This window comes from Cricetulus griseus (assembly GCF_003668045.3).
Source record: "Cricetulus griseus strain 17A/GY chromosome 1 unlocalized genomic scaffold, alternate assembly CriGri-PICRH-1.0 chr1_1, whole genome shotgun sequence".
In the NCBI taxonomy this organism is placed as follows: domain Eukaryota; kingdom Metazoa; phylum Chordata; class Mammalia; order Rodentia; family Cricetidae; genus Cricetulus; species Cricetulus griseus.
In genome coordinates, this window is record NW_023276807.1 from 129797032 (window position 1) to 129817608 (window position 20577).

The following is a 20577-nucleotide window of genomic DNA, read 5'->3' on the forward strand; positions in this document are numbered from 1 at the left end:
AAAGTTAATACAAAAATGTTGTTCCATTTTCAATAAGGACACTTAGCAGAAGGAAAAACAACTCAATTGGAAAACAACTATTGCAACTGTTGAACAGGAGAGAGTGTTATGCATTTCTGTTACACATAAGGTTATATGTCCCACATTTGATTTATATGATATCAAATATAACATACAAGGACATGCCAATACCTATTATAAGAAGAAAGCTTTCAGCCCTTAACTTTCCATATTGTCTAGCAATGTCATCTTGAAATAAAGAGGTCATATTAGAACATGGTAGTCCTTGAGAAATCTGTGGACAAATGAGTGTGGAGAACACCCCTGTACCTGTCCACAGCAGTGTTTCCATGCCTTCGCCAGAGTTCCACTATAGAAATCCTGTGTCTTAACTTTCCTGTAGGTCTTTCTTTGTGGTTACAACTAATACATTCTTAGTTAATAAAACTACAATAAACAATTTTCCCATATGTATGTATGTATGTATGTATGTATGTATGTATGTATGTATTATGTATGCATGTATTATGTACTAAGAGCCATAAGTAACACATTGTGTAAAGCCATGTATTAATTGATATTATCATTCACTTATTTTTCATACGTATATATTTCTGGTCTTGGGGATGCATGTTTTGATGCATGGAAGGAGATCAGAGGAGTATGCCAGGTGATATGCTCTGTCACTCCATACCTTCTCTTGAGACAGGGTCTCTCACTGAACCTGTAAACAAGCTGGTGTCAATGAAGCCCCAGCAATTTCCCTGTTGCCATTCTCCATAGTTCTGGGGTTACAATCACATATGGGAACTTGCCTACCTAGAGTTACATGCACCTATGTAGACATGCCTGGCTGGAGTCACAGGCTTATGTGTGGACATGCCTGACTAAGAGTCTTAGGATCCTAAAACAGATCTTCATGCTTGCACAGTATGCTTCTACACACTGAGTCATCTCACCAGTGTGATGATAAATAAATATTTATTATTTTTCAATGTGAAGGTTTTTAGATAAAATCAGAAAAAAAATGATTTATTTAGAAAACAAATCAACAAGCTATTACATTTTCTGATAGAATAATAAATGGCTCACATTGTTAGGGTAGAAAGGCAGAATTAGAGAATAAAGAATATAAAATTATATTATCTCAAAAAATTAAAAAGAATGTTAAAGCAAAAACACAATAAAATATTGACTATTGTGAACTAATCAGAATGGGAGAATGATAATTTCCACTTTGTATATTAGCCTCAGATGACAAGTAGCATCTGAGCCAAGTGAGAAGGGACATGAAGCTATTCTGTGCGGCCAGATTTTAACAGTTTTCCACATATCAGCACAGTACTGAATTTACTTTGTAAATTAAAATATCAATTCCTAATTATCTATATAAATGTCCCTTTTGGATAATGCAACTTCTGGATAAACTCTCAATGGTATGTGCCTGGAAACTTAAGCCTTCTTTTATAAATGAGGACTTTGGGTGAGGACAGCAAAATGAGTCACCTGTCTAAACTTGATATAGGGATAAAGTCTAGATAAAACAGTGTGCCTTTGCTGAATGGCCTTCTGACAATTTTCCACAATGAGGCTGGTGACAAGAGATGGATATCAGGCCACACCACAGTATTCCGTGAGGTGTCTGGCCTGTAAGCATTGCGTGACACTAAGGGTAGAGGCTCATAATGCTTTGACCACCAGACTAGCAGATGGTGGGAATGACAACCTGTTATAGAAACTGATGATGCCCATCATGGTTTCTGCCTGGATGGATGGCCCCTCAGCTCTACAAACTAGGCATAAAATCTCTACAGCTAAAGCTGTAATTCCTGGTAAAGTAGGGGTCAGCTCAGCATTCCATAGTTCTCCTCAGCAAGACAAAGATGATATTTTCTTATCATAAAATAATGTAACCCATTTATCAACTGTCTGCCATGGCCATATGGTTCTGAGTAATTAGAGGATACACACAGCTCACAAGCACCAATTGACTGTAAAATATAGAACAGAGTAACAAAATAAATGTCAGTGCTCTTGAGAGCCATTAAATGTGAAACATTGGCATTTCTTATTAAGAATACTTTGGTGATATTTAGCTCCCTTTCAGACTACTAGAACATGTTCAGACTATGTCCCATTTCTGGGTGTTTAACAAAATTATCTATGTCCATCTCACTTTCACATCATGAGAATTAACATCGTGGGGGAAAAAGAGCAGAAGCATAAAAGTCTATAATTTTAAAAAATTAAAACTCTCACCTAAGATCCTCATAGTTACACTGAATCTCAAAGGGAAAATGTTAACAGAATTTGGACAGTATTGAGTCTAGAATACCTAGATACTAGGACCCAAACAGTTCCCTCTGCCTTCTGTAGAGTGAAATACAGAGAACAATATACAAAATTCCATTAAGACTACTAGTTGCAAACAAGCATTAGGACACAATAGAATTTGGCTACTATTTGTCCTGGGCTCTGAATCCTGCGCAGGGCTGGAAAACCATCTTGCTGCAGCCATGCATGTTTAAATCACTCTCTAGTGTTCAGGAGTTTACAAATGGCTGCTCACTGTGATTGTCTAGAAAACTCTGAAATTGGCAGCATGAATCCTACTATTTATCAAAGCAGCGATACTCACCCTGAAAAGGCTGTATTTATTTAGGACCTGAATTATGCAAGAAATTTTACTAGAATTTATATACTAGGACTTAAATAGGATCAGACTACAAAGTACCCAAAGTACATGGCCTAAGGAAAGATGACAGCAAGTTGTAGCATTGAGTACATGAGAATACTTAGTTTTCAGTTAAGTACCTTTACCAACTTATAGACAGACAGAAAGTATGCTATTTGTGTTCATAAAAAGTTTTTTTTTTCCGTAAGAGCTGATACCAGTCAAATGACACCACCAAGAAGAATTATTGTTCAGACACATCTCCTGCTTCAGTTCACGTGTTCAAAAACCATAATGACAGAAGCTCCCTCGGCATCAATTTGGGGAGGAGCAAGTTCATGTAGGTAAAAGAGGCTCAGAAGAATGTCCATCACACTGAGTGGCATACAAGTCTAGTTACTTATCATGAATCCCATCTCTTCTATCTACTACTTCCTTCTGCAACCAATGGAATGCATTACCTGTTCTCAAGTTAATCTAAAGAGAGTACATGTTCCAAAGTAACAAGCTGACATGATGCTTTTAAAAGTATAATAAGAGTGTTAAATGTTCAAAAAAGTTAAACTAAATTACCCAGTAACTATATTCTGGTTGTGAGTTTTTTTATTCTCATTCTAAAAAAATAATTGAAAAGCAAGAGAAGTCAAACTTTCAATCCTTAAAGGCTGCCAACTGTATAAAACTGGTAGGGGTGATATATTATGAATGGTAAAAGGCTAGGGAGGGTTTGTAGAGTAAGAAATGCCCTAATTTAAATTCTGTGACTAACACAGATTTTTCAGAAAGCAGATAATTACCCCTAGCAACAAGTATCACATGTGTTGCTTACCAGAACGAGACATTGCAACTGTGTAAATGCTTTGACACTTACAGACTCAAGGAAGAAGCCTGGCTACAAAAGCACTAGCAAGCTACCTACCTAGACCTTAACCACATCATTTGTAAATAGGGAACTCTACCTTAAAGTATTGTTATAAGTATTAAATGAAATCATATCAATTAAAACCTTGATGTGTCCAGACAACTCCTTCACTTAAAAAATTTCGCAGGCAGAACTTGTTATTCATAAAATATTCCATTGCATCTGCAATTACAAAATGACTCTGGACTAAGTATTTAGAAAGAATTTATCACAAATATTGATCAAGATACCGAAATGTGTCATTTATACAAATTTATTCAATGAGAGTAATTCTGAATTGCTAAAACCATATGGTGCAAGAGCAAAATGAAATGCTGATCCCTAAAGAGAGAAATTAAAAAAGAGTTTGTTAACCCCAAACTTGCTGAAATCTCAAACCTATTTTTAGAAATAGTCATTGCTAGGTTTTCCCTGCCAGGAATTTAAGAACTTAGTGCTTAAACATTTGTTGAAAACAGATGTGGCATTGTATGACATTGGCACCAGACTTCTAGGAAGCACCAGATGCAGAGCTTGGCCAGAGAGAGAACCCAGAGAATGTGAGGTCACCACCTACATCCTGTGGCTTCATTCTGTGCCATGCAAACCAAGCCTTCAGAGACCTATTTAAATTCTATTAGTACTCCATCCCCATGCCAAAGCATCAAGGGACTTTACATTAGGAGGAAGAGCCTCTTGTTTTACTGTGATTTGAGGATATTTAATCAAATGGGCTTATGTAGTTAAAACCCCAGTGCCACAGTCAGCATCAAATGGATGCCCAAACCCACCAAGCAAGACATCTGGTTGTAGTGAATGGGCTAAATTTAGCATGATATTTTAAAAACTCATCAGGAAGAGATGGTAGACTATCAGGAAATCCTAACAAATGGAAGTCAATGCCAGTTTTCTTAAATCTGTTTCATGTCCATGTGCCGAAAGTCTCTAACCAACTAGAAATACCAGAAACAAATATAATGCACATATTTCAAAGCATGTCCATACTTGATGATTGAACTAGGTGTGGTGATATATACCTCCAGGTACATGGAAAGCTGAGGCAGAAGGACTACCACAAGTCTGAGGCCAGCCTGGGATATACAATGAGCTTGAGGCCAATCAATACTGATCAGTGAGGCCTTGTCTCAAAAGACCATACACCCAGACAGAAAAAAAGTATGGCATTAACACATACTGGTTTGTTGCCTATATTTTTTGGTCATTAAGATAATTTAGAAAATAATAATTGATTAAGAAAACAGAGGGCCTGTGTACTGTAAGCTCAGTAAAAATACTTTACATTATGCACAAAATTTCAAAATTTCAAATAAAATTAACAAAATATACAAATGTAACCAAATGATCAGAAAAAAATCTTATGAAATCTAATTTCTTAACTATATAAAGGGCTCAAAGGAATTGGAAAAAATAAAGATAATATAATACCAAAAAGACAGAAAAAACAATGAGATTAATTAATTGAAACAAAATATAATTTTAAAAGAAAAACTTTTCATAAAAAAATAAACTATCGAAACAGTTGGCCTGAAAAAGGGAAAGCATATCGACCCCAGATGCTCTTTGGGAGGACAGTACAGGACTAATCCAGCCCCCTGATCATGGATGCCAATGGGGAGGCCCCTGCACTCCTGGGAGCCTCTGGAGGTGGACTGGCATTTTGCCCTGGTGGGTGGGAGGGACTTCGAGAGCCCATCCCACTTGAAGGGATTCGCTCTGTCTCTGAACACATGGGGAGGGGCCTAGGCCCAGCACAGGAAGATTTGGTGGACTTGGTGGAGCCCTGGTTGGGGGCCCTACCCTGCCTGGGGAGTGGCGGGTGGATGGGGTGGGGGGTAGGTTGGAGGTGGGGGAGAAGGAATGGGGGTGGGGGAGGGAGAGGGAGAGGGAAAGTACATGTGAAAATATTAATAATTTAATAAAAAAAAGAAAAAAAAATAAACTATCAAGACAAGGAGACAACTATAAATGACAATTAACTCAGTAACTTGATTCTAATTCAACAAGTTGATGCTGCATGTTAATGGAATAGAAGCTTCTTGCCTGAACTCAGAGAAATGAGACAATGAAAAAAAATAAGCATTCTATTGCTCTTAGCAACACAAAAACTTGCAACTCTTAAAAAGTAAAGAGACTAGAGAGATGGCTCAGTGGCTAAGAGCACTTGCGTTCTTTCTGGGGACCCACTCAGGTTTGGTACCCAGCATCCACACAGTGTAGCTCACAAGTGTCTATACCGCCAGTTCCAGGAGATGCGACATCCTCTCTGGCTTTTTCCCTGTTATATGTATGCAAACTTATACACACACACACACACACACACACACACACACACACACACACACACACAAATAGGTAGATAAATAAATAAATCATTTAAGAAAAAAAATGTTAGTGATACCTATTACCCTGTAGATCAGAGGTTTTCAACCTGTGGGCCATGACCTATTTGGCAAACCTCTATCTCCAAAAATATTTATATTATGATTCATAAAAGTAGAAAAATTACAATAATGAAGTAGCAACAAAATATTTTATGGTTGGGGGTCACTACAAATTCAGGAATTTCATTAAAAAGTCATAACATTAGGAAGTCTGAGAACCACTACTATAGACAGTATTTCATTTTCTAAAGAATTATTTTATTTATGTTTGAGTGGGGGAGAGAAGTGGGGAGGGACAGAAAGACAGATGTAGACAAATGGGTGGAAGAAGAGTGTCACATGAATGCAGCCAGCATTGGGTACTGCCAGAGCTGGAGTTGTGAACCATTTCAGTCTCTAGCACACATGGTCCTCTGGGAGAATCCTGCTTGCTGCTGAGACACCTTTTCAAACCCCAGTAGGCAGCATTCCAAATGTAAAAGACCCTTGATGAAAAGTGTCACCAGGAATTCTGTGTGTTTGTCACCATGTCTATCATCTGTATACATGTGTGTCTGTGAATGTAGGCCTGTTCACCCCACAGTGAAGATGTGGAGGCACGAGACAAACTCAGCTGTCAGCCCTCCACTTCTACCTTGCTTGAGATGAGGTCTCTTTGCTGCACTTCCATAGCACACTAGGCAACTTATCTCATAGGTTTCTCAGTATTCTCCTATGTTCATGTCCCATGGCCTTGTAGGGAAACAAGAATACTGATGCCCAGGTAAATTATTTTGTTGTTACATGTGTTATATGGATTCAAACTCTAGTCTTCTTGCTTGCTTGCCAAGCTTTTCTGCTCATTGGTTCATTTCCTCCATCTTTAAAAAGACTGTAGGATTAAATACTGAATTTACAACTACCCATTTGGGGAGGAGCAGACAGAGCAAGGGGAAGATAGAGAGAGACAGAGAGAGGGAGAGAAAGAGAACAAATTGATTTGAATTGATTGAAGATAGTGTAAGAATGGGGAGATGGCTCAGTGGTTAATGTACCTAACATTTTCAAAACCTGAGGAACTCCAGAACACATGCAAATGCTAGCCTGCCAGTCATCTTGGTGCTAGTGCTTGGAATATAGAGACAGAATCTCCCCAGGCACCTTGGCATGTGAGACAACCCACTCTGGTGAGATCTTGGCTCAGCTGAGAAACCCTATCTCAGTTCATAAGGTAGAAAAGAATGATGAAGACCCTTGATGTCAATTTCAACCTCTGGTCCCCCAATTCATTCATGTACCTTTACACACACATGCATGCACACACAAACACTCACACATACACTGTCAAACACCACACATGTATGAACACATACACATCACATGCATGAGAAAAAAAAATGAAGGATAACATTGTTATACAGAGATTCTCAGAAATTTCCTGGGGGTAAGTTGCAGTAATATTCTCACAACAAATTACATTTCCAGATAGCAGAGGTCAGTCAAATTTCCACACTGGAAGCATGCCTCCATACCAGTCAGAAATGGAAAAGTACATGCTATAAATACTTCCTAAATACACAGATGGATCTAGAAACTTAGTGACTATAGTATATCCTATACACATCCAATTACAGGAGTCCTTTTACACAGAGTTGAAATGATAATATGAAAATGCTATCACTATTTTAACACACTGCAAATATATAAAACATAAGCAGGTATAAGGAACAGAAGAAAATGTGCAAAAATTGAAACAGGGAAGACTTTTAGACAGAACTAAATAGGGGAGGGGTAACATTTAACTTATCCGATGGGGGCAATGCACTGCTTTGCAACAGGGTAATTAGGCAAACAATCTTAGTGTTGGTACCCAAGATATTATTTGCTGCTCTAACAAAAGTCTTCTCTAATTCTTCATCTCTTTCCCCTTCACTTCTCCTTAGAGTCTAGCTGGAAAAAGAAAAGACTAAAAACACCTCAGGCTGTATTTAATGTAAGTCCCCTCCAGTCTCTCTGCTAGGCAGTCTGAGAGCCCCTCTGGGTTTCAGCTCCAACCGTGTACTAATGAAGTAAAGTGCACAAAGCAAGAGAGAAAGGAAGCCTCTGAACTGAGCAGCCAGGAACCCAGAAGCTCCTGTTAAACACAGGCTGATGTCTATTATTCACGGAGTGAGGACCAGTCGGAGAATACAATACAGACAAACAGCAAGACTGCCAGCAGGCTTGCACCAATGCTCTTAACAATGAGAGGGAATTTCAAAAATCATAAAAACGTTGTGGCACAAGTGAGTTCATGGTGGATTTAAGTGAGAAAATGCATGCTCTTGTCTCAGTACTAGAGACAGGCTCAGAAAATAAAGAAAAAGAGTACTGAAGATGTGCCTGCAGGCAGCTGGCACTGTGAAAGCATCTTTGGGGACTGGAGGAAAAGCTCTGAAACAACAACTATTCAAACTAGAGTAACTTCTGCCCATACAAAGTGAAAGAAACCCAGGGAATTGAGCAAATGAACTATCTCTAATGGCTTCCCTTTTCTCCAAAATTCGAATGATACAATTTGATTTTTTGTTTGTTTGTTTGTTTGTTTTTCCAGACAGGGTTTCTCTGTGTAGCCCTGGCTGTCATGAAACTCACTCTATAGACCTCAGGCTGGCCTCAGACTCAGAGATACATCTGCCTCTCTCTCCGAAGTAAAGGTATATGTCACCATCACCTGGCTCATACATTTAGATTTTACATCAAATATATAATCCTTACCATTCCATGCTTTCTTAAAACAGGCCAATGACCTCAGGAAACCCTGTGTGTCGAGAAAGATTGTCCTATCTCAGCAGGCCACAAGATTGTTGCCATCACCTGCTACCCTATGAGGTCAGCAGTAAACAGCTTTCCTCCAGAGAATAAGGCATTCACCAAAATAGAAAGGCATCAAAAGCTGGATCGGTACTGCCGGGGCCAAAACATGCATGGCTTGCTCAAGTTATCCATTAGTCAAGTTGATTCTATATAATATGATACAAACATCACACACACACACACACACACACACACACACACACACACACACACACACACACACACAAATATATCTTTAAAAGTAAAATATAAATATAAGTACCTCAATGTATGGGGGGAGAAGACTGAAAACATACATTAAAAATATGTTTAGTAATCTAAAGATTAGCAAACTGATTTGTTTTTAAATGATTTATTCATTACTAGTATAAATGGAAGTATTTCTAGTTCTCAAATTTATTTAATGCCAAGTATTGTGGATCTCTCCATAATGCCTACTCATGGATTCCAGCACTGAGAGATATAATGGCACAGGACTGTAACCTTAACATTTGACAGGTAGAGACGGAAGGACCAAAGGGTTCAAGGTCATTGGCAACAAGAGATCTTGTCTCAAAAAAGAAAAGCAAACAAAAAGCACTGAACTTATTACCTGTAGCTGCTCTTGCCTGGCATTTCACCCTTGCAGATAAAACTGCCCTGCTAGATAAGCACACTCCTTTGAGAGTGCACAGCCTGACACAACATTAACCGATTGCAGGCCCTAAAAGCCCTAGGCAATGAAATTAGTCGCAAAACTAATTCTTACCTATTTCTAAAGGATAGAAACTCAGAAAAGATTTAAACCAAGACTTTAATAAGAAACAAGATTAGTGTTAGAAAATTCTAGTTTTAAATTAAGCTTGGCATGATGAAACAGCCGTGTACAAACTAGGTAAACTTCATTTTCCTCATCTTTAATGCTCACAAGAGGATCTTCTTCCTATAGTTATAGGAAATATTTTTTTAAATGAGTGTTTATTAATGAATTAGCATAGAACCTGGCACTCCACCAGGGACAAGCATTTTAGATTTTGCTTTCAAATACTGTTACTAGAGCAATGATTTCATATAAAAATCTTCTTTCTCCCAAAGGGTTAATAAAGCTCAAAAACATACTATTTCTAGAAAATAACACAAACACAGATGATCTAGCTAATGTGAACCATGAAATGAATAACAGGAATTATATTTGGTCTGTGCAAGTAAAAAAATTTAATTCCTCAATTTGCCAGAGTAACTTCAACACAGATACATGCAAATCATGAATTTTTAACCTGAATTTTACTAAGAAAGGCTTTAATCACCTACCTTCAGAGACTTCAGAAACAATATTCACACCCAGTTCATATACATTGTTAAGATGTATGTCACTATTTTTAGGAATATGTTAAATATTCCCATTAATAGTTTGCTCATGTCACTCAATGATGACTTCCACAGCTAAGACATCCACCCTCTCCCCAAAAAATAATAATACATTCATGCTGAAGTTTGAGAATCCCTTCCCTAAGATCTATAGTTTCAGTTTGTAACCACTGCTTGTTTTGAGTTGATAGCTGTCTTTGACAGGAAAAGAGGCCATGTCTATACTTATCATAGTCCATTATTGAATGAATTCACCTTATGTTAGACACTCAAAATAACACTCTTTCATCCTCACATAGGAATCAAGCACCTCATGAGGAAGAATTTTCTTTTACATATGAAAGTCTAAAATAGTAGAGTAAAGGAAGTCTATACTACAAAATCAAGTATAAAGATCACAAGACATAAAAAAAACACTTTATCCACAAGTCTCCACAAAAATAACTATCTTGCTGGGCATTGGTGGTACAGGCCTTTAATACCAACACTCGGGAGGCAGAGGCAGGCAGATCTCTGTGAGTTCAAGGCCAGCCTGGTCTCCTGAGTGACTGCCAGGATAGGCTCCAAAGCTACACAGAGAAACCCTGTCTCGAAAAACCAAAAAAAAAAAAAAAAAAAAAATCTATGTAGTGTTTTCCTATTAACTTAATTCAATAATCTAATTTAACTATTAGATACTTATGCATATGTAAAATGCATATATAGGTAGATGTGTGTATCTATATGATTGTATATATATATATATTATATATATATATATATATATATATGTGGGTATATATATATATATACCCACCTCTCTTTAATGTGGCTCTACTACCAAAGCAGTTTCATAACAAACAGAATATCTGTTCAAAGAAAAATATGGACAATACAACCTGGCATGGTGGTTTCAATAAGATATGTCACCCATCGGCTCAGATTTTTCAATACTTGATCTTCAGTTAGCAGTCCAAGGTGGGGGAGGTGTAAGAGATGTGGTCTTGCTGGAAGAAGTATGTCATTGCTGTTGGGCTTTGGGAGCTTTCATCCTTGTCCATTTCAGTTCACTCTCTCTGATTTGTGCTCATGGTTATGGTTCAAGATGTGTGGTCTCAGCTTAATAGTCTCACTACCATGCCTCCCTGCCATGATGGATTCTTATTTATTCTAGAACCTTAAGCTAAAATCAATTCCTTCTTCCATAGGTTGCCTTGGTCATGGTTTTTTTTACATCAACAGAAAAGCAACTAATATACCTGGTTACTTGTTTTGTCTTCTAATCTTCTATCACACAGATACAGAATTAGTCCCATTTGACAATATCTGTACTTATTCTCAATTAATCTCTGACAGCTATATTTACTTCAACTAAAGCATACATTTCAACAATTCTTTTCAACAATGCTATTTCCCCAGTCTGTTAAAAAGGTGGCATGCAGCCCCAGGTCTGAAGGAAATACTTTCTGAAACAATGCATTCAACCAGATTTTCTTTCTTATTGTTAGTGCAGTATTTAAAAGCAACAGCAAAACTATAAATAAAAACAGAAAAGCTAAACACAGTTGCTATCATCAAAGAATAGTAATTTACAATTAATGTAACAAAGCTTACCTGCTCATTTTTGCAGAGCCACACACTGTTCCCTCTTAATACAGTGAAAATTTTGGCTTTATAGCCTCTCAGTTCAAGATATCCACATTTCTCGGGGGCCATAGCTGCTTGCAATTGTGCAGTAAGGGATGGTGACTTCAGTGCACTTAATAATATGCTGATCCAATCATTTCTCTCTTCTGAAATTAGAGGAGAGTATATATAAGACATGTGGACAGAAAACATCAACATGAGATTAGCTTGCTTTAAAGCAAGTAACATACAAATTCTTTATCACAACCACAGCCTAAATTCCACTGTCAGCAGAGGCAAGAGTCCGAATTTAGCAGAACAGAAAAGACTACATAGATGCCCTGGAGCCACTACAATGAGCTTCTTCTAGGACCATACAAGAAAGGCCATATCTCAGGCTCCATTCCAACCCCAAAGAACACTCAGAATTTGAGAAAGAACTCCAGGAGGCTGAGGAGCCTATTAATGTCTGAGAAACACTTTTAGATCATTTAGGAGATTGGGTTTCCTCTGTGAGCTGCCCTCCCCCTCAATTTGGTGGTACTAATTTGCAAAGTAATGGAAAGTGAATAGAGGGTCACAGCTGGAAGAAGTAGCTATACGAAGAGTACTTCTTTTGAAGGCTATACCCATTGACAAGTGTCTTTCTTCCTCTCTGCTTTTTCTCTCTAAGTAGGTGAGGAAGCTTCTATTTTAAATACTCCACTGGCTGACTCTTCCCTAGAACCAGAGGCTAAGTGACCAGGTACTGAGCTCTGAAACTGTGAGCCAATCTAAGACTTTTTTCCCTTAAGGTGCCTGTCAGGTGCTTGGTCAGAGCCATGTAAAAATACCGAGTACAGAAGAAAGTAGCATCAGTACTCAACTGGAGGATGAAACAGGGAAATACCCATAAAAGAAAGCTTTATAACTCAGCTGGCAAAGTAAAACATGGTATTCACACTCTCTCTGTACAAGCCAAGTGACCTTCAATTATGTACCATACTGTATTATGGACATAGAAATGTGATATAGTCTCCAAAGAGCAATCAAGACAATAAGTCAAGTTAGATTTGAACAGATAATGGAGCACAGACTAGAATAAATGTCATACAAATGGTATCAAGTAATATATGAGTCCATTCAACTGAGGTAAGTGATTTGCTGAAGGTCATTGGGAAAGGTAGTGCTAAAATTATAATAAAAATTATGTCAACTCCTACACAACTGAATTTGGCAGCATAAAAGGTGGTGGTGGGGAGGGGGCGACTTGTGATAGATCTTGAAAATGAGAAACAATGTGAAAAACTAAACTGAAGCCTGAAAGGCAGAGCAGAATTCTGAGCAAGGACAACACAAGAAAAAAAGCATCAGAAACCAACACTGGTTCAGGGACTTAAAGAGAGACATATGCATAATTTTGCATGCACAGGGAATTATGAGAAATATGAACAGAAAACATCCACTAGCTAGTTTAGATTGCAGAAACAAAGGAAGAGCACTTCAGGACAATTAGCAAGGAGGAGACAGGATTGAGATGCCTATGTTTATGGCTGGTAGGCCAATCTGGGAACATAGAGTTCAGGAACAAGACAATAGAGATTAAGTACATATGAACATTCAAAGTGTTGGTATATTAAAGGGAATAAGACATAGCTGATTCATGGATGTTAACCTAAAATAGACAGCACAGAATAAAAGGAAGTTTAATGTTATAAAATGGCTATGAAAAATGGCAGGAGGATCCAGTTCACAGAACACTGCCCATTTTCAGAACACTGGCATATCTCAACAGACTAGCAACAGACTAGGAGGTCTTGTAGAGACCTCCTCTACAAGAAAAGACCCATAGATGTGGATAAATGTCAAATGTACAGTGAGAAAAACATGCAAAAACCAGGAGTCTAACTTTATCTGCAAGGATAACAGTGGCTTCCCAAACCGAACAGGGAAGGGATTATCAGGACAAAAGAAAAAAATAAAACAGACTGAATACCAAGTAGCAAAATTTCTCAAAGAAAGGGTAACCAGAGTTAAACCAGAGGACATAGGACAGGTTTTCCGACTGGACCGCCTATCAGAGAAGCCACAACTTCACTGTGGATCACAGTTAGTCTCCTTTTGAGATACACTCATATTGAATTAAGAATGCAAAACTACTTCACAATACATCTTAATTACTAAATTATCACAACTTTTGAAGTACTAAAAAGAGTTCTATCAATGCTCAAAGTCAATATTGCTTTTGTGGTATTACATAATCCCCGCAATTGGGTGTTTTCCTACATATCTGAGATGAAGTACATTTCAAATACCCCCAGTGCTTTCATACATCTGCAAGTATTCCAGAATCCTTAGTGAATGCCGACAAGCAACAATTGCTCCATAGTGTGACATCTTCAGCAGCAGGTTCAGGCTGCACTGGGAAAACGTACTATAATAACCTTAATGTGATTATTACTTATGTGCATTGGTTACACACAAGATATTTCTGCCAAGTCATGTAAAGGATGGTTGCTTGGCTGAACATTCATAAAACAGTTTCAAACATAAATATAATGCAATGAAGTAGATCAAAGCTTTGTGGCTTTAAGAGCACAGTTAGCTATATCTCAGTTTCTCAGTAAATAATTATTGGCAATTGCATCTTTTGAGTGTTTTTATTAGAGCAGTACTGAGAAAAATGGATCTTTCCCTAGGATTATTTAGCTCCTGAGTCTTTCAATAGTAATAGGAAATAAACAAACAATAAGAAATGAATGTCCTGTTTGGAGCTGAGAACTCATCTGTCATTTATTCTAAGCCCCTTGAGGATTCTATTGTCTCCACATGCTCTCCTGTTCACTGCAAAGAGAAGTTTCTCCAATGATATAAGTCATTTCTATGGGTAATAACATAAATATTGAGATTATAGTTTAGTGCCAAGGCTATTAAACTACAAAACAGTAGTGAGGGTCTATGACCTTCCCAGCCATGGGGTTTGGACCAGGTTTACAGTACTGGGCAAGTGTTCTTTAATATGGAGCAGCCCTCAGTTTCATAAGGTTCAGAGAACATTTCAGAAACATGATAAGAATCCAGGAAGCAAAAAGGGGAGGGAGGTAAATGACTTGCAATGCTTTCTTGTACACAAAATAGTCATTGTGATTTCATTACATTTGTATTTACCTGAATTGGTCCTGAACAAGACTGTTAATTGCCAATCACAGATTTAGGATGGGCTCACAGACCCCTACCCCTGACTGATGAATTCTTCAAACCTGTCCCTCTTGGAGAGGGACAGTCATCTTCAGTTGTACACAAAACTGTTAAGCCACCAGGCTCCAGTAGATATTTGGATACAGATGGAGACACAGATAATTGTGGTTAAAAATCAGGGTGTCACAAAACAATACAAAGACACAGATATAGGAAATAAACCTTTAGGAGGAGGATGTGGTAACAGGGGTGAAAGGAAACAAAGAAAGAGTGGGGAGTGAGAGTATAGAAAATGGAATGTTTGTGTGTGTTATTTTTATTGATGAAATTTGTTTGTTAATAATATATATGAAATTGCCAACAAACAAATTCCATGTATAAAAAAGACAACAAGAAATAACAGGAACACCCAGTTCACTAAACAGAGAGAAACAATGAAGAGATAATATAAACAGAATAAAACAGATTGTAAGGGTCATTTGTCTTAGGCTGTGCGTATGTGCATCCTTAGATGAGGGAAACATGCTTTGACAATTTCCAAACCAAATAATCATTTTCCATTTGATAAATGGTTTGAGATGAGCTAGGTGCTAATGTAGCCGAGCCACTGAACTACAGTTTAAAAACAATGTGTGAAATTCCATAAATAAACAATTAGTAAACTTTAAATTACATGCCATTCTTAGTAGTGTGCTAAAGCTTTAAGCCATCCCACTCTGTTCTGCTTTAAGACATGGCACATCTCTTATCCCAGTGTATACAAGCCATTCTGTATGAGATGTTTTTCCACTAGGCATCTTAGATATCAAGTAAAAAACCATGGCTGTGCAGTACCTATATTCCCTAAAATTTTATACTGCTTAGTAATGGTGTTGAAGTGTGGCCACAATAATGTATGGCAATTTAGAAGTTGCCCAAGAAGATCTGTATAGTGCTTCCTGTGAAAAAGCTAAAAGGATACTCAGAAATATTTTTAGACAGAATGATTTCATTAGTTTAACTTTTACAAAAATATGTTCTCACAAGCTATTGCTGTTCATCTTTTACTGTCTCTAATTTAAGGATTAAATTTTATCATATGTATGCATTTATAGGAAAGAATGTAGTACATATATGTTACTTGATAGTGTATACCAATGTATTATGTTCCTAAGCACCATTCCTTCTGGAATGTTCCATATTATGGCTTTTCTACATGGATAGCCAACCAAATTAGGGGGAAATATAAATTACAAAAAATGGTTTGTTATAATGTAAACAAAATAAAATGGCAGCCTCTTCAATCAAACTTAAATTATTTTTTTGCACTTTCAGAAACACCAAAGAAACAGGAAAGTTCAAAATGTCACAAAAAGATTGTATTCTCTGAGTTCAAATTTAGCATAAGTAACTCATTAGTTACAAAGGATACCAGAGAATGTAACACAGGGGTATGCAGATAACCACCAATAGCAACATAATCACAAACTGTAACTCAATCTTCACTATTTGGTTTATTTTTGTTTCATTTTTTTTCTCTTTAGACAAATCTTTCACTCTGTAGCCTAGGATAAACTTTAACTTGTAGAAGTCACCTACCTCTGCCTTCTGAGTACTAGAATTTCAAGAAACCATCATACCCAGCCAGGAACTTTACTTCTAATATGATCTGATCTAAAGAAAGACCCTTGGACTTTGAAGCCCATTCCATATGAAGTGATGCTTTCTTGGCCTGGACACATGGGGGAGGGCCTAGGCCCAGCCCAGGATGATGTGGTGGACTTTGGGGAGCCCCTATCGAAGGCCCTACCTTGCCTGGGGAGTGGAGGGTGGATGGTGGAGGGTGGATGGGGTGGGGAGCAGGTAGGGAAGTGAAAAGTAGATACATATACTTATGCATTCCTTTGTTCAATTTCTTCAAAAGACATTATTTGGAAAACAATATTTTTTAAAAGGAATTCGGAATCCTAGCATGGTCCTAAAACATCTTTAAGAGATTTCAATAATACCATGGAGTAATCAACAAAGCAGATAGTTACCAATAATGAGAATAAGAAGAGTGAATAATGAAGTTAGGAAACATTTCATAATTTGCACCTGACTCTGTTGTAACTCCCCTAAACAACTGGAGTATACTTCTTATGCCAGGTCTAATAAACTGTTTTTAATTTAACAACCCCTTGGGTATCAGAGTCAGAGCAACATTATGGGACTGTCTAATACCTAGAGTTGAGTGTCTGACTAGCCTATTTCCCAGGGTCTGCAATGTGTTCAGATAGACAGAAATATAGCATATACCATTAACAATCAGGTTCTGAGAACAGTATTGGCCAGGCAAACCCAATCAGAATTGTTAAGTTCTGCTCTAACCCTGAGAAATAGATCCCCACAGTGTCACCTGTCTGAAAAGTTCTGTATTTGCAGCTATCACTGAGGATCATAACGCCATGAACTCCACACCCATTCCAGTGTTTCTGCCCTAAAACAAGAGGAGTCAATATGAGATTTCTCTCTGAGGAAGACAATTTTCAAAGTAATTCTATTTTAATATAATTCACCTTTAATTAAGAAAATAACAATATTTTTATTATGAAACCCAGTCTAATCAAAACTACATAGTATAAATGTGAAAGATGCCAAACTGCAAAGGTATTTTAGTTACAATTTGCAGAAGTGGCTATTCATGCACAATGCTCTACAAAACACTCCAGGGTAGAGGCTTGCAAACACCTGGTGCTGATACATAAATGAATTAGAGTGACGAAGGGCCAACAAGACTTCTGTAGTGAGATTTAGATTGTAGGCCAGGTTAATGGTCTCTGTGCTGGTGTTGTTTTCTTGTAAATGCCAAGTCAACTCAAATAATCTGTGTCCTATGTGTGCAGTGTATTCAGCAGCGTGAGCTTACCTTCAAATTCTGAGAGTTAACCAAGGGTAACAGTCACAGTCTATATTGTTTTGGGTGTCATTGTCCTGCAGTATAGTTTCCATCATACCATTAAATACTATGCAAGCTGCCAAGGGAGGGAGGCAATTAATAATCCTACACAGCTGTAACATCTATGAACCACAACAATGACAAAACTGGTCAGATATCCATAGAGGTATAGTAAATGGTCGTCACATGTTGATAGCAACCAAAGAGGTCTAATCAGACTCAACATCCGCTCTACAGGAGGGACTGATGCTTGGTACTAGAAAGGTAGCCAACTTTCCAGGGCTGGTGAAGTCATGGTCTGAGAATCTACTATAGCCACTTTGCAACACCAGCAGAATTCCTTATTACACTCTAAATTGTTTTCTTATACTCGCCCATAAGTGGCTACCACACTTCATCAAAGCAGCTTCTCTTTACAGTAAATGGAGACCATAACAAAAAAACCTCAACTAAACACAACAGTGCAGAGATCAGTGGATGATGAAGAACCCAGACATAATGGATACATCTACATAACAGCTCCTGAATCTATGGGGAGGGTAACATGATGAAAGATGCAGTAGAGAAGATTTTTAAGAGCCAGGAAACCTGCTGATGTGACCCTGCCTCCCCTAGAATGTCAGCATAAACAAGATCTGAACAATAGAAATGTAAAAAGAAGGGGGAAATTCTCACAGGTGCACACCCATGAACAGGGACTACAGGCAACTGGTGATTGATGAGAAAGAGCATGTTAGCCTCTTCCAGGGAGGAGTACCCTGATTGGCTATCCAATACAAAGTTATTATCTCTGGAACCATATTGGAACCATATACACACTAACAACAAAACCTCAGAAGGTTGCATTTATGTATTTCTGAATACATGTGTGTGTGAATGTGTGTGTGTGTGTGTGTGTGTGTGTGTGTGTGTGTGTGTGTGTGTGTGTGTGTGTCAATAATATTTAGGGAAGAGGAGGCTATCTTGAGTTTGAGGGGAAAACATGAAAGGAGTTTGATGGTGAATATTTAGGAGGGCCTGGACAGAGGAAACAGAAGGGAGAAAGTATTATGATGACCTTTTAGTTAAAAAAAAATGTATTTTACAATATGTAGAAATATGAAATGTTCTCTATACTAGACATATGCAACATCTACATAGATTTGTTACACAGTACAATATGCCCTCTAAGCACTGTTCTTTGACATTTTTTTATGCTATTTTCCGAAGGGTTAGTGTGACGTTTTTGTTTTCAGCAGCAACATAAGCTTCTAGTTTGATTTCATAAATCATCAGCAATCAAAGACTGGAAAACACTGCTCCCTGACAGGCAGCTGGGTGATTCTCACTAGTGATTACCTTCGGTAAAAATGAGAACTTTCTAGAAATACATATTTACTGAACACTTTCTTTGTACCATAGGCTAACATGTGTTCAGGAATGGAGTAGTTTAAAGGGCAATGTTGTTGTACAGTGCTTAGCATCACAGTAGTTGCTATCTGAGGCTAGATGTTCTTGTGTGTAAAGTAGGACAATATTCATGCAAACTGACTTAAAAGATTGTTATGATGCTGAATTTGGCAAAATGTCTGGTATATACACAGCATTCAGTAAGTTCCTTGTGCAATTATTATTGAAACATAGTACACTAAGAAAACACTTTGTTAAAAATCAGGTCATGTATAAATATACCACAAAATAGTTTCTAAAATAAGGTCAGTCTCTAATAATTTCATCAAGTAACTAGCCTTACCTGTATGATTTAAAACTATTAAGGGTTATAGCCATAGTACATCATGAGAATCCAACAAGTGCACAGTAGAGAACTTGTGAATCCTATTACCTCCAAATACTCTTCTGTATATTTTTAGACTAAATCCGAAAAGCACAGGTCACAGTTCTACTTTGTGTTCACATTTACATTGTGTGTGTGCATGCATGCATATGAGCATGCAAATTCACCACAAGAGCACATGCTCACAAACACAAGCACTTAGGAGTGAAGGTACATGTGTCTTGTGCATATGGAAGTCTGAAGACAACTTGCAGCAGGCAATTCTCTCCTCCCAAGATGTGGTCCCCAGGGACAAACTCAAGTTATCTTTCTCAGCATCAAGGATCTTTCTCTGCTGGAACATCTCTCTGCCCCACCTGTCATCCTTGCATCAGGAGAACCAGAGTAATGATTCCAATGAAAATAACTCAGTGACTATAGTTGGTACAAAATCTATAATCCAAAAATTACTGGCCAGTTCATTTAGCTAAGAACTTCCTTGTGTACGATTCCCTAAAATCAACTCGTTTATAATTAGGACCGCTGCTTTTTAGCTTTGAATACCTATTTTGCATTATCAAAATCACACATTAAAGTGGTCTCTGTGAGAGAATTATTTTCAGTCCATTTTCACAGTTATATCTACAGCTTAAAGAATTATCCCATACTTAATGGCTCTTGAAAAAAATGGTTTTTATATGGAACAGTAACCTCACACAGAGTAACTTGTCAATTTACTTAGGTTTTAATATTGTACATGCAAAAAAAAAACCTCTTTTTAAAAGGTAAAATATTTGGAAGTAATAGAGTTAAAAGTGGTTTTCTTTACCTGTTTTATTAACCTGATTTGTAAGAAATGAGGAGCACTAAATATCTTGATAGCAACAACGAAATTATCTTAGACACAGGTATGGGTAGCACGTGCCTGAATTCTCAGGGCTTGGGGAAATAAGGCCAAAGGATTAA

The 20577-nt window shown here is 37.6% G+C and overlaps 1 protein-coding gene across 2 annotated transcripts in view; it reads right to left on the reverse strand.

The window, feature by feature from the left end:
• The window catches only part of Arap2 (ArfGAP with RhoGAP domain, ankyrin repeat and PH domain 2), a 145266-nt gene that overhangs the window by 87225 nt on the left and 37464 nt on the right, over positions 1 to 20577 (reverse strand). For both annotated transcript variants that reach the window (XM_035453443.1, XM_035453442.1), the window contains exon 8: positions 11753 to 11931. In XM_035453443.1, the coding sequence (XP_035309334.1) occupies positions 11753 to 11931 (179 nt within the window). The remainder of the gene's footprint in view (positions 1 to 11752; positions 11932 to 20577) is intronic.